The 13,274-nt window shown below is 35.2% G+C and overlaps 2 protein-coding genes across 4 annotated transcripts in view; both read left to right on the top strand.

Annotated features, from left to right (window-relative positions):
- The first annotated feature begins 2,097 nt into the window (after positions 1-2,097).
- Positions 2,098-6,945, top strand: LOC105154995 (ARL14 effector protein). 3 transcript variants are annotated; one of them, XM_011070850.2, is made up of 5 exons: positions 2,098-2,275; positions 2,403-2,568; positions 4,931-5,193; positions 5,278-5,393; positions 6,213-6,945. In XM_011070850.2, exons 2-4 carry the CDS (start codon positions 2,488-2,490, stop codon positions 5,363-5,365), a joined length of 432 nt encoding a protein of 143 aa, XP_011069152.1. In that variant the 5' UTR covers positions 2,098-2,275; positions 2,403-2,487; the 3' UTR covers positions 5,366-5,393; positions 6,213-6,945. The 3 variants fall into 3 exon arrangements, with proteins under 3 accessions (XP_011069152.1, XP_011069154.1, XP_011069153.1); XM_011070852.2 differs by lacking the exon at positions 6,213-6,945 and adding an exon at positions 5,711-5,937; XM_011070851.2 differs by lacking the exon at positions 6,213-6,945 and having other exon boundaries at positions 5,278-5,538.
- A 138-nt stretch (positions 6,946-7,083) lies between these two features.
- The window catches only part of LOC105154997 (GTP-binding protein Di-Ras2), a 39,581-nt gene continuing 33,390 nt past the window's right edge, over positions 7,084-13,274 (top strand). Inside the window, exons 1-2 of the mRNA XM_011070856.2 lie at positions 7,084-8,332; positions 12,547-12,889. Coding sequence (XP_011069158.1) covers positions 12,752-12,889 — 138 coding nt within the window. The 5' untranslated portion in view covers positions 7,084-8,332; positions 12,547-12,751. The remainder of the gene's footprint in view (positions 8,333-12,546; positions 12,890-13,274) is intronic.

The following is a 13,274-nucleotide window of genomic DNA, read 5'->3' on the forward strand; positions in this document are numbered from 1 at the left end:
ACTTCAATTTTCTTAGTACATTTAATAAAATAACATTAATAATACTTTGCATGTCCTATATCATTAACAGAAATTAATGGGCAGAAATTGATACATTTAATACAAAAAAATCTTATCTATGAAAAAAAATGCCCTTTTTACTTCTCCGCCCACACACAGGCACACAGCACTTCAGGTTGATGCTTTGCACATTTTACAGTCACGCGATTTTATAATCTTTCAAGGTAATCTTTCAAATACAACTCCACACACACACGATGATCTTACTGACATATCGATCATTCCACGTCAAACCGGGCACTTTTTGATAAAAAAAATCGAAGATTTCGATTCTTTTAAAATTTTTGTAATAAACTGCTAAAAAACTGCTAAACTTGCGAAAAATATTTTATATTATTAATATATTTTAAATTATTTAAAAAATTATTTATAAAATATATTTTATATTATTTTTTAAATATTTTTTTTATTGTTTATAATTTTTAAATGCATTTTTTGTCATCAATTTTGTTCACCAACTTATAGTTTCTGATAAAAATTCATATTCGCTCTTCAATTGTGAAATAATCCTGAAAATTTTAAAATGGTAAGTTGGTGAGTTTATGACAAAAAATACATTTAAAAATTATAAACAATAAAAAAAAATATTTATTCAAAACAAATGTGTATTTAAAAATTACCAAAAAATAGAACAATTTATAATCTTTAAAACTGATCTCTTTTTTTCGTTCGACTTACTGTTTCGGCGGTACAATCATTTGAATATACTATACACACGAGCCACGTTTTTCATCAATTCTTGAAACTTAAAGGTAAGCATAACTTCGTAAAAACATTTAAAAAATTTTTCTCCAAAACACGTGTCTCATTTTTTTTATATGTAGAAGGTATATGAAAATTTTCAAAAAAATTTTAAATGTTGATTTTTTTATGCCCGATTTGACGTAGAATGACCGATATGCGTTTTACTAAAGAACACTAAACATAAGTGCGCATGAGCATCTGAAAGCTTCTGATTCGCTCTTATATTGATCAAATTAAAATGGCGCTGATCAATTGGTGCCATAATTTTCTATACTTCACAGTGGAGATACCCATTCCAATGTATATATAGTTCAGTGGTTTACATCTTAAGGTGAAATCACACGGTGCGGAAAATGATTACTACGGAATAGAGAATGCATAGAAGCAACCAATCAGCGTTATTCGGCGTTATTCTGATGTTACGTCCTGAGGTCCGACCGGCGGTAATCAATACCTGGACAAACCTAGGACTAATAGTGGATGCAAACTGTACTTACCATACGATGATTGTTTGCGGATCTTTTCAGCGGCTCCGCGGTGTTACGATCCGTGGTACGCTACGTGCGGGCTGGTTGGGATCTTGGTTGGTCGAGTCCGTCGTGGGTGAGAGGGATTGGTCCAATGCTGGCTGCCGTTCACTCGCGCGTCCACTTGGTGAGTTTAAGTGAGGAGCAATTTCATGTGATGTATGCCGATTACGTAGGGAAGGTTTCGTTGAGAAAAAGGTCACACTCGCGTATTTATCTTTGCTCAGAAAACAACTTATATATTTTACTGTTATTAAGTTGCACTAAATACATGACTAAATTTATACTGCGGTTAGTATCTAACGTGATTAAAATTGACAAGGTCGAATAGAGTTTTACTTATATAATTAGATGAAGTTGCTTATACGAATAGAAATGGAAGATTGGATATAGATTCAAGTTCGAATTAGGAATTTGAGTTAGAGATGGTGTCGGTCCGAACTTTTGTCACGAGAGAGTAAAAAAAGGGAACCCAGTTGAGGACTTAATCTTAACTTAACTACTACTCGGTTATCCCGAGGGCTTTTCCGAAGGATCCCCTCCCACGCTGGTGGGGCGCTAGTGGTGGGGAAGGCGTCAGGAGCGGTCTAGGCGGTTTTTGTGCCCTGTCGGTTTATTAAGATAAAGAAAGTTGTGATTCGCCTGGGGATATTTCTGGACAAGTTTTATATGTACCGTGGACGTGACACTGAATAGCGCTAATTGGTTGCTTCTATGACGCATTCTCTATTTCGCAGTCCTTTTCCGCATCATGTGATTTCACCCTAACTGGTAGTAACCGGCACTAGAAACCTCTCTGCTGTCAGTAACCGAACCTATTTTGATCGTATTGTGACATATTTCCTAACCTGAATATTCGTTGTCATTAACGATTACTATCTCGATTCAGAAGCAGAGCAACATTTTTTTCTATCAGGTTCTTTTGTTTTATACAAAAACGTCGAGTAAGTTTAATTTCAATGATTTTTGTAAGCTCTCCTTCATTAACTATCAAATTATTTTACGAATGTCAAAGTATAAAATTCAGTTGTATTAACTTGGACAAGTTCAAGATTCTTTTTATTTTTTTAGCAAAAACCTCTCCAGAATTATTTATCACAAATAGGGATTTAAGGACAAATACTTTTTAATTCTCCATAAAAGCTTTTGCATTCTCATGCGATCAATCGACAATCAAAGAATGGAGAGTTCCGGCGAAAGTTCATCGAGCAATCCAACACCTACACGTGGCGAAAGAGTGAGCGTTTCATTTAATCTCATATTATTCGCGTGGTTTGTTTTACAATTACTCTTATGTGAGATATTTCTGATGTTCCAACCTGATAGATCTATTCTTTTTAGCTGAACTTCTTCCGTTATCTTTCCTTCTTTTATCTTCATTTCGAAGAAAGAAAAAAATGATGAATCGTGCAAGATTCAGCTGAAAAGGACAGACTGTGTAAGCTGCATTTGGTTTTGGCGCTTATGAGCTGTGAGCTTCATTCTCTACTTTTATCATTCATTACTTAGAAGGAAGATAAAATGATGCTTACAATTGCTATGTTCAGCATAAAAAGTAGCTCTGTAACTGTTGTAAAATTTTTTGTTGAATGCGCATTTTGTTTGTTGCCAGTGATTTATTATTTTCAAACATGTTGCTAACAATAACCAATCATAATTCTTTCCAATATTAAAAATTGTCGTTCAGTGTAAATTCACTAAATATATATTAGAGCAATATAAATTATAATATAATTACTATACTTTTATCTTTATATAGTTGACATTGTAATAATGGAAAAACTAATGTTATATGATATTTTCAGTTTGCTAGAAAAAATGCTAAATGCATAACAAATATGTTGCAAATTCATAAGCATTTATAAAAAAATTTAAAAAGCTGCATTTGCTATTTAACCGTTTGAGTTATGTTGTCAAAATAGATTAGAACAATATTTTGATTATAATTTGAAAATAATTGTCGAAAAAGTAAATATAATGAATAAAAATATATGTGATAATCATTTATTGACATGCATTTGTTTTGACAAGAAGCCTTCTTACTGTTTTGGATATATCTCTCTACAGATTCTATCTACAGAATTCATATCTTAAAAATTAAATATACCTTAAAACTTTTAACTATGAGATTCTTCTTGACCATTTATTTATCTTACGACTTTAAAGAAAATCTTAACCGTTTGATTTCACTTTTTCTCACCTTTGAACAAAGAAAGTTTTGACAACTTTTACGTAAAGAAGATTAATGTTTAATATTTTATTTATTATAGTATATTGTCCAATCTTTGATAGGATTTTGTTGACTATTTTTCTATGTTTTTTCCAATAGTTAATTTTATTATATATATATATATATATACATAATGTATAAAATAATTGGTTAATATCTTTTTAATTTTATACAACTACTCTTATTATTGTAATGGCTGAGAATGACAAGTAAAGTCGAAACGTTCCATTTATTAATTATTATAAAAAAAATTCTTACATCTTGTAGATTAATGTCCTAATAAATATTTGTGATATTTTCTATATTTATCAGAATTAATTTAAGAAGCTATTATTTTATTTGTAATTTAATTTTGTAGCATACTATGCTTACTGTAATTTTAAGAGCGTTCAATAAAATTTTCAAACGGTTGAAAGTATAGCCTGATGCGCTAATGTAACGCTAACTTCTGCTGAACGTAGCCAATGTAGAAAAAAATAAATGCAAATTTTTTCAAAGAAGAATGCCAACATTTTGTTGAATGAACATTGCAGTTAATTTTAATCTTACTGTAACAGATTAGAATATTAGAATGTTTCTTATCCTGATTAAGTAAACATTGGCATTTAACAATGTATTAAGACATAGAAATAACGCGCAAGTTATGTGACTTGTTTGAAGAAAATATCTGAAAGCTCAAAAATATCAATAAAGTATCAATAGATTTTTTTTTAATTGTGAAATTTATATGAAATGTATGAATAATGTATAAATAGCATTTAATAAGCAACGAAGGATTAATTGTTCACATAGAATTGAGTAGGCCATGTTCATATAGAATTGACAAAAGTTATTATATGTATATCTCCACTTGAAATTTTTTTGGTGGGAGCGAAGAAACTTGCGTATAATTTTTTTTATTCATGCTATCAATAAAATCTTTTTTTTTCTGAAAATTATGAAAAATTCATTGTTTTATAATGCATTGTTTAGTAAAATGTGTGGAATGAAATGAAGAAAAAAATACAATTTATATTTATTAAAATATAATGTACTTGCTTGTAGAAAGAACTTTAGCTTTTGGAATAAAATGTCTGCCATTTTTATTAAATATAACTAATGGATATAACTGCAACAATAGAGATTTAACTTTTTTTCCAATTAGATCCCGTCTTTCTCTTTTAATTGTATGGGATTTAACTATTTCAGCACATTTTTAAAGAGTTGAATTTGTAATCAAGAGGAACTGAGGAATCCAGAGATACCAAATACAATACATAATTTTTTTTATATTTTTGTATATAGCTACTTTTGCATATCGATTACTCAACAATTGGTTAATCACTGAGGAAAAGAAAGATGATTAATCGTATTCGTGCTCTGTTCACAGAAGAGTACTCGAGGCTCAAGACAGAAAGCCGTGGATAATTTGAGCAAAAAATTTTTGAGAAACTTCGATCCAGAGCACAGCGAACGAGAAAAGCGCAAGTTGTATCGTCGATTATATCAAAGCTACAGGAAGCATCTATACAACGATGAAGGCATTTTTATACGGACATCGGATGATCTCTGCGACTGCTTGAGCTTGGATTGTCCAGGATGCCATTTTCCGTGTTCCAAGTGTTCTTCTCCAAAATGTGCCCACGACTGCAGGTAATTTTACGAAATTTTCGGTATCTAGCGAAACGTCTAACCTGTTTTATTGTAAAATAATTATTCGAGTTGTGACTTTATTAGGAATAATCGCAAATGGACCTACGATAGCATTCATTGCGAAGGGACTGGTCCTGTGATAAAAAATCCACTGATGAAAGAAACAAAGTGAGAATTTAAAAACACGCAAATGTATATCTGTAAGTATTTGTACATAAAAACTCTCAAGAATTACCTATTATTAGATGTTTATTATTACTCTTGTATAAATTGTATTTACGTAATAAACAAAAGTGAATTTAATAAATGTGAATAAATTCTTAAAGTATTATTTGCAAACAAAAAGATATGTATTTTTGTACAGTCACTATACATTTTAGAATGAGTCTTCTTTGTACAACATGCGAATTATTTTCTTTAAGGATGTTTGCTCGTATAAGTGTATGTTGACAGGTTTAAGATCCTGATAGTAACATCAAATCGACAATCAATTTAATTTATGAAAATATTATTTCAGTTGAATGTGTTGCAAGTAATCCAAAAGTAATCTCTCGGCGCGCAATCATATATCTGAAATAAATGTATATGTAAAATACATGTAGAAATATTATTCCAACATCTAACTTTGATCACAGTTCTTTGGTGCTTATCTTACTTTGTCGATTTATTTATACATATAATGGTTTTGTTCTAATTTATATGATATTTACATGTTTTAATAAAATTAAAAAATTATGTAAAAAATTAAGATTGTATTTGAAGGTAACAAAGAAAGTTTGGCGATGATTTAAAGCCTAGATTAAAAATTATTTTAATAAATAGACACACGGTACATTAAAAAAAATAATTAAGATAAAATGAGAAAATATATTATTTAAACTATGAAATTATAAGTATTGTTAAAAAAATATTAAATATTGTGTGTGTGACTTTATTGAACTGTTTCAAATTCATCTATATAACATTTATTTGGAACATTTATGGAAGATATAAATTACCAATTTATTATTTTTTTCCAGAGATGTACCTAATATATTCTTAAGGCTCCTGAGTACTTCTGAGCGACACAAAATCAGACAGCGGTCTGGCGAATCTGTAGCCCCCCACACAAGCACGAGCCCATATACATGTGTTCTCGGCGCATCGAAAGTGAGTACATATACATGGCTCGTGCTTGTGTGTGTGTGTTTACAGCGCCTCGCCACAATAAATGGCTGAATTTATAGGCGTGGAAAAGTGACGAAATTTATGTTGCATGCCATTTCGTTATTATTTGCTTAATTGTGAAAATGTGATTTATAAAAATCGTAATTATAACGATGAAAACTAAAGTTATCTTGGAATTTTATATGTATATATTTTACTCGTTTCAACAGCTATCAGATTGTGTCTGTTTCTGCCCGAATATAGGCTCGCTTTACGTGTCTTTTACGACCATTTACTGTCAAGGAAGGAAAGAACAGTTTTCATCGATTTTTACAAGTGTTTTAAAGCGATCTCGTCATTTCGTTTCATCCAAATTGTCTTTATTTATAAATAACATGCAACATAAATTAACGTGTATTTCTCACTTCTGACGTCACAATTCCAACACGGCCGCCGCGACTATTCAAAAGCCTTAAGGAAATTCTCTAACTTAAAAAAAGAGATTCACATGACTTTTCATGTATTTTACCGTACAAGTTTGGTCATTGTTATTTTTTAAATAATAAATAATGTAAAGCAATAAAATTTTATTTCTTTATTTCAAAATGTTCTTTAAACATTCTCAAATTAAAAAAATAAAATTTCACCCCCATTCTCCATCCCTCTTTATTAATTTTGTTTACGATTAAATTACTCAAAATCCTCATAAGACTTCAGTTAGTTTAGAAAATTATTTAAAGAAGAGAGAGAGATTATATGGTCCAAAAAAATTCGAAAAAAATTAGGAATGTCTACATATTAATCATAAACTAAACTCTAAATTAAGAATAATGTTTTCATATTATGTGAAAAGACTAGAAAATTTTTTTAATTGAGCGACTCATAATCCCACATGTAGAATGGAGACCATCGTAACAACATATTAATTTTGCCAAAATTCAAATTATTGAAATTTCAACCGTTCTCCATGATCCATAAAGACTTATTCAGGCAAACTTGCATAGCTGCATAAATGTATACGTAAAGAGAATTATTCAATTGCATTTTATACGCGACCTTGTAATAGAAATGCGATCGGATAATTTTCTCTATGTATATAGGTTTGCAGCTACGCAAGTTTGTCTGGATAGATCTAATTTTCGCACCCATATCAGGCTGGACTTTCACGTCATTGCCGTCTCACACACGTACGCACGCACGCACGCACGCACACATACAAACGCGCGCGCGCTCTCACTCATTCACACATACATGAAAGCGCTATTGATTTTCCGCGTGATACTTTGAGCGGGCGGTGCGCATACACTACGCGCACACTCACCCACGTACACGGAGCGCGCGTACTTGGTTTTCGTCGGCGCGAGATCATTCAAGTTGTGCGTGATATAGGAATTGTAGGAAAGGAAAGGAAGGGAAGGGAAAGAGAAAGCGAGTGAAACAGGTCGTGTGGATCACGGGAAAATCGTGAGGTGCGAGCTAGTCGCCGATCGGATAAAAAAAAGAGAGAGAGAGAGACGCGACGACGTTTAAATTGTGCGAGTCGCACTGAGTCGCGCGCTCGATCGCCGTTTACCGCTTACGTGCGAAGGTAGCCGCGGCCGCCGCGCGCGGCGAGCGGCGAGCGGGACGAACTTCAGGGGGGTTGACGTTCGAACGGGTGGCCGCGCAGCGCCTAGGCCGTCTAGCCTAGTTCGCGTCGTCGCGTCGCTTCATCGCGATTCCGTAACGGGCGTAACGTAACGTAAAGAAAGGAGAAAAGCGTCGTCCTGTCCAAGCGCGTGTTGGCGTCATTGGCGAACCCACGCACGTACCGTACGCACTCACGCACGCGTACGCAGCGCGAGTGACGCGACACGACGCTCCGGCGTGGGTTAAAGACTGCGGACTCGGAGCGACAGCCGCGAGGAAAATCATCGAGCGCGGTCGAGCGTGGCCCGTCTGCGGAACCGAAGAGAGAAGCCGCGAGAAGGTCCTCTGTCGTCCGACCGCAACGGCAGGTTTCCCCATCTTCTCACATACATCTCCGACCGCCCTTCGCCCTTCGCCCTTCGCCATCCGTGCGCCGTCCGCGACATCCGTGACGTTGTCCGCGAATGCCCCCGTCGAACGCGCTGAACACCGCCGCTTATCGTCGAGTCATCGATACTAACGCGACGACGACCACGATCCCCGGGGTTAGTGCCGCCTCGCTGCGCTGGCTGGGTCTGTTTCTCCTGTGATCGCGCTTTTTTATCTTTCGCTTTTTTACCTTTCCCTAGAACGATTTGAAAAAGTGCATAAAAGCTGAGAGGTTGAAAGTTGAACACGGTGGAACACTAGCGCGCGTTTATCGCGAGTACATACACGAGAAGAACGATATTCGCTCAAGTATAAAATTTGTTAATTAGCTAAATAGATACAGATTGAAAAAAAAATTTTATTCGACCATCAAAATAATTATGTAGGATGTAATTATTTTCGTAATCTATATTAAAATTATTTCCAGATCTGTATCTCTTGTATAGATAAATTTAGATACTTGAATCATTTTTTCCTTGTACTTAGAAAATATCAAGCTGACATTATTTGAGAAAATTGACATCATTCTGATGTCAAAATGACAATAAATGATGTCACAAATTGCTACCTGGGATATTATTGTTCTCCGCGTACTGTTCTCACCGCGAGTTCTCTAATTTTCGGAGCTCTGAAAATCGTGGGGAGGATGAATCTCGACACGTCGCAAAATGTCGCGCGCTCCAGTCGACGCGGCCGTCGATCAGGATTCAGAGCAACGGTCCGCGTGCAGATTCGACAATCGACAATCGTTGTATAATGAGAGAAATGGCCCGCCCGGCGAGAGTGTGCGGTGAATGGCGGGTCAAAATATCCGATCGGCGAAACGCGATATCGTGTATTATTACGTATAAACGATCGACGATGTCGCGGACTTGCGTGACTCGAACGATGACGAAAACTCCGTAGATGTGTCGAAACTGTGGAATTCGGCCGATCAGGATAACTGTGATATGCGTTTGGGGAAGGGGGAGGGAATAGAACGGCTATCACATAATTTCTCTTGAATGGCCAGAGATACTCTTTTCCATTTCCATAATTCACGGTATTCCATCAGAAACGAGTGATTTGAGAAATATAACGTCACGCCGCGCCGCGCCGTGACGATCGCAAATTGCATCAGTTATACTCGTATATTTTTATACGGCGGCTTGATTGTCCTGTAATTTCGGTGAATTCGTGTTCTAAATATTCCAATGTCGCACGAGAGCCATCCTTTTAATTTCCACCGATGCAAATATGACAATTTGCGAGTAAAGTGATATTAAATACAATACCCGAGCACCCAGCATCAAAATTGAAATTTGTCGAAATTGCGCAAAAAATCTGGAAAATTCTGGTTGTCCTATTCGCAAAATTGTTCTGATGTTGGAGAGAGCGCGACTTTTTTTTTATTTAAAATGATAAAATTTGAATTTTCTTTTATTAACGTGCGTTATAATTTCAGCTATATGCCAGTTTGTTTGTTTTTTTTTATTACTTTATTATGTGTTCGTGTTTCATGTATGGAAACATTACACCGTTAAATCTATGGTGTCAAATTTAATTCAATTTAAGTCGCCACTGCTCAATATATCGTTTTTTTGTACTAAAACAGTGGATAAATTTGACACTACACATACAGTGCCTAAGTAATAGTGTCAAATTTATCCGTTGTTTTAGTACAAAAAACGATATATCGAGTAGAAGCAGTATCGACTTAAATTAAATTAAATTTGACGCTATAGGTTTAACAGTGTATTAATCAGAGAGAATGCTTTAGTTCTCTCTTTCTCTCTCGTTCTTTTAACAAAATCCTGATTTTTTTTTATTGAACTTCCGAGAGAAAAAAAATTAGGTCAGCTTCCACATTTTCTTTTCTTCTCATTGTTTAATCTTAAATATACCAACGTAAGTGCTAAATTAAACATGCAGCTAAATGGATCTACTTTCGTTTCTCTGCAAATCTGTTTTTCTTAATTTTGGGAAAGTATACTTAAAGCCTATTCTACAATGTGCTCTTTGTTTCCTGTTTCTTGTTTTTTACCTTTTGCTTTTTCCTCCTTTGCAACCGTTTTATCAACAATTGTGTTTTTTGCTACGTATTTCTTGTTTCTTTCGAAGTTCGTTAACTTTTATTTCGGGCGATGTAAAACAAAAAACCGAATAAGAAGCAAAAAGGCAAGATGTAAAAAATAACAAAAGGCAAAAAAAACAAAAGGAAACAAAAAGCACATTGTAGAAGAGGTTTAAAGTGAAAAAAATACATATATTTGGATTGAGTGGAGAAAGGAAAGGAAAAGAGAACTTGCGAAGAGAAAGACATACATGTAGATGATACAAGTGGAAAGAATAGACTTTTCGCGGACGATCGGTCGCACCGCAGCGGCTAAAGACGATATCTGTCCGTCTTGACATGCACAATAACGTAAGCAGCAAGATTTAAACAAAATACGCGAATCGATCATTCACATCCGAGAATTTCAAAATTGTAGATACGAAGAGAACTTACGTTCTCAAGAATTCTCGATTTTGATTAGTCAACTCTTGCTGTTTATGTTTTATCGTTTACATTTCTTCGCGTGCCATTCTTCTTGAAATAAAAAAAAAGAAGAAGAAGAAGAAAAAGAAAAAATACATTTGTATTCTCGATAGTCTCGGCGCCACACAAGTGAAATATATAAAATCCGGCATCCAATTAGATGTAAGGAGAGACACGAACAGGAACAGACCCGCATAAGGCCGCGCGAAGGGGTGGGAGGGAGACGGGGGTGCTTACGGTCGGATACAGTTTCGTGGGTGTCGTCATCGGCGGGGTATACGTCACGAGATATGCGCGGAGGAACGGAATAGATGTAACCTTTCGTGGGTTCAGATTATTCACCGCGTGGGCGAAGCGCGGAGTGGAGGCCGTGGCGTGCGCGTTTATACATGGGGTGTTCCGTTACCACCGGATATACTCTTTCGCCACGCGGATGTCTTGGCTCGACTTGGAGGCGATTCTTCCTTCAAGAAAGACTATCGAGACGCTCGTGATGCTTTCTATGCTGAAATTCGAAAGAAAAAATTAACGATAACATTGACGTCCATCCAGTTAGTCTCTGGATTTTATTTCCTAAAAGCTTCATTGGAAAATCAGAACACGCGATAGAAAATCGGAAGACCAATTAATATTCTCCCTTAATATTCGGATAACCATTCGCAAAACCAGACTGCCGATCGATATTTTCCGTCGAGAAGAAGAATCGTTTCCTGGGTCGGGAAACGAATTAGAAGAAATCTCTCTATTCTCTCTGTAGCTGAACTACACGGAAAGAATGGTTTTACCTGAGCATCTAAAAATTTAGCTAGATACAGATCTGAAAATAATTTTGTTGAATTATTAAAATAATTACGTAAAATCTAATGTTTGAGCTGGTTGCTAGAATGGCAACATTTTCTGCAGTCTTACTCTCATGCTTGAATTTCTTACATTAATTATTTTGATGATCTAACAAAATTATATTTTCAAATTTGTATCTAAATTTTGAATACTTCCGTAAAATCATTTTTTCTGCATAATGTACACTTGTACTTGAAACAAAATATTATATATACAGAGCTGTGCAAAGAGAAGGTGCACTGTACAAAAGCCTAATACTAAGGAGAACTCAGAGTTTTACTTAAATATATTCATTTTATATCAATTTCTTCCTAAATTAATCACTTTGTTAGTTATTCATAACTACACATTACTTATTAATAATTTTATTAATTATTCAATTTAATTTGCACATGCAAATGATATTCATTTATATTTCATTTATACTCTTCTCATAAAAGTAAATAATAATTTAAATTTAATGAAATTTTTATACGTAAAATTTAGAATATGAAATTATACAAAAAATCATATATCGATGATGCAATTTTTACCTGATCAAATAGCTACATATTTAACTTTCTATGACAGGAATATACAATTAGTGGCTCATGATCCGACATAATTTTATTTATACCGTTTCGTTATATTTTCTAAACCTTGCAATGCTCTTTTAATAGAAAATTTATGAACAGGGTCATCTTTACTTTTGCACGGCTTTGTATGAAAAAACAAAGAAGAAAGTTTTAATATAATCCAGTTATAACAACAAAGAATAAGACACCCAGTATAACTTGTGTGTCATCCGACAGGTCAGGTGGTGCGATCGGGGGTTTGAGGAGGAGTGATCGTCTCGTATACACGCACGCACGCACGCACGCACACGCACGCTCACTCCCCTTCTCTCTCTCATTTTGCTCATCCCCTGCATCGTCCTCTCTCTCTCTCTTTCTCTCTCTCTCTCTACGCGGACCCCGAGTGCCGGGGGTTTACGTCGCCGGGACGGCAGATGTCAGGATGCCGGAGCAGAGTAACGACTATCGCGTGGTCGTATTCGGGGCGGGCGGCGTTGGCAAGAGTTCTCTTGTGCTGCGCTTCGTGAAGGGGTCCTTCCGCGAGTCCTACATTCCGACCATCGAGGACACCTACAGACAGGTAAGCGAGTACGCGCCAACGCTCTCAAATGTGCGATTCCACGACCTTATTTTTCTCTTTTTCTCATCATAAATGGACAGCGTACTCATGGTTGCTTAGAGACCAACCGTACGTTCTTCTCAATCCGAAACACACAAACGTGTGTTATTAGGTAATTGATTTCCTTAATTGACCGTAGATAATGATCGCACGCGCGCTCATCAGTGGAAAAAAGTTTACTGAGAAACTTAGCTGATTCTCTCTCAGTCTCTTTCTTTTTTATGCACTTAGAGAAATAGACATGATGATGATAATTATACAAGTTTTATTTGTAGAATTAATATATACACACACAATTAAAGAAATTATTTTATAAAAATACATCATAAAAACGAACGTGATTTAT

This window comes from Acromyrmex echinatior, chromosome 13 (genome assembly GCF_024713525.1).
Source record: "Acromyrmex echinatior isolate Ae372 chromosome 13, ASM2471352v2, whole genome shotgun sequence".
Lineage (NCBI taxonomy): Eukaryota > Metazoa > Arthropoda > Insecta > Hymenoptera > Formicidae > Acromyrmex > Acromyrmex echinatior.

Bases quoted from the DNA above. Each gene is read 5' to 3' on its own strand.
- LOC105154995 (XM_011070850.2), top strand. From the start codon at position 2,488: ATGCGATCAATCGACAATCAAAGAATGGAGAGTTCCGGCGAAAGTTCA. The intron at 2,569-4,930 runs GTGAGCGTTTCA...CTCTGTTCACAG, and splicing joins CACCTACACGTGGCGAAAGA to AAGAGTACTCGAGGCTCAAG. The intron at 5,194-5,277 runs GTAATTTTACGA...TGACTTTATTAG, and splicing joins AAATGTGCCCACGACTGCAG to GAATAATCGCAAATGGACCT.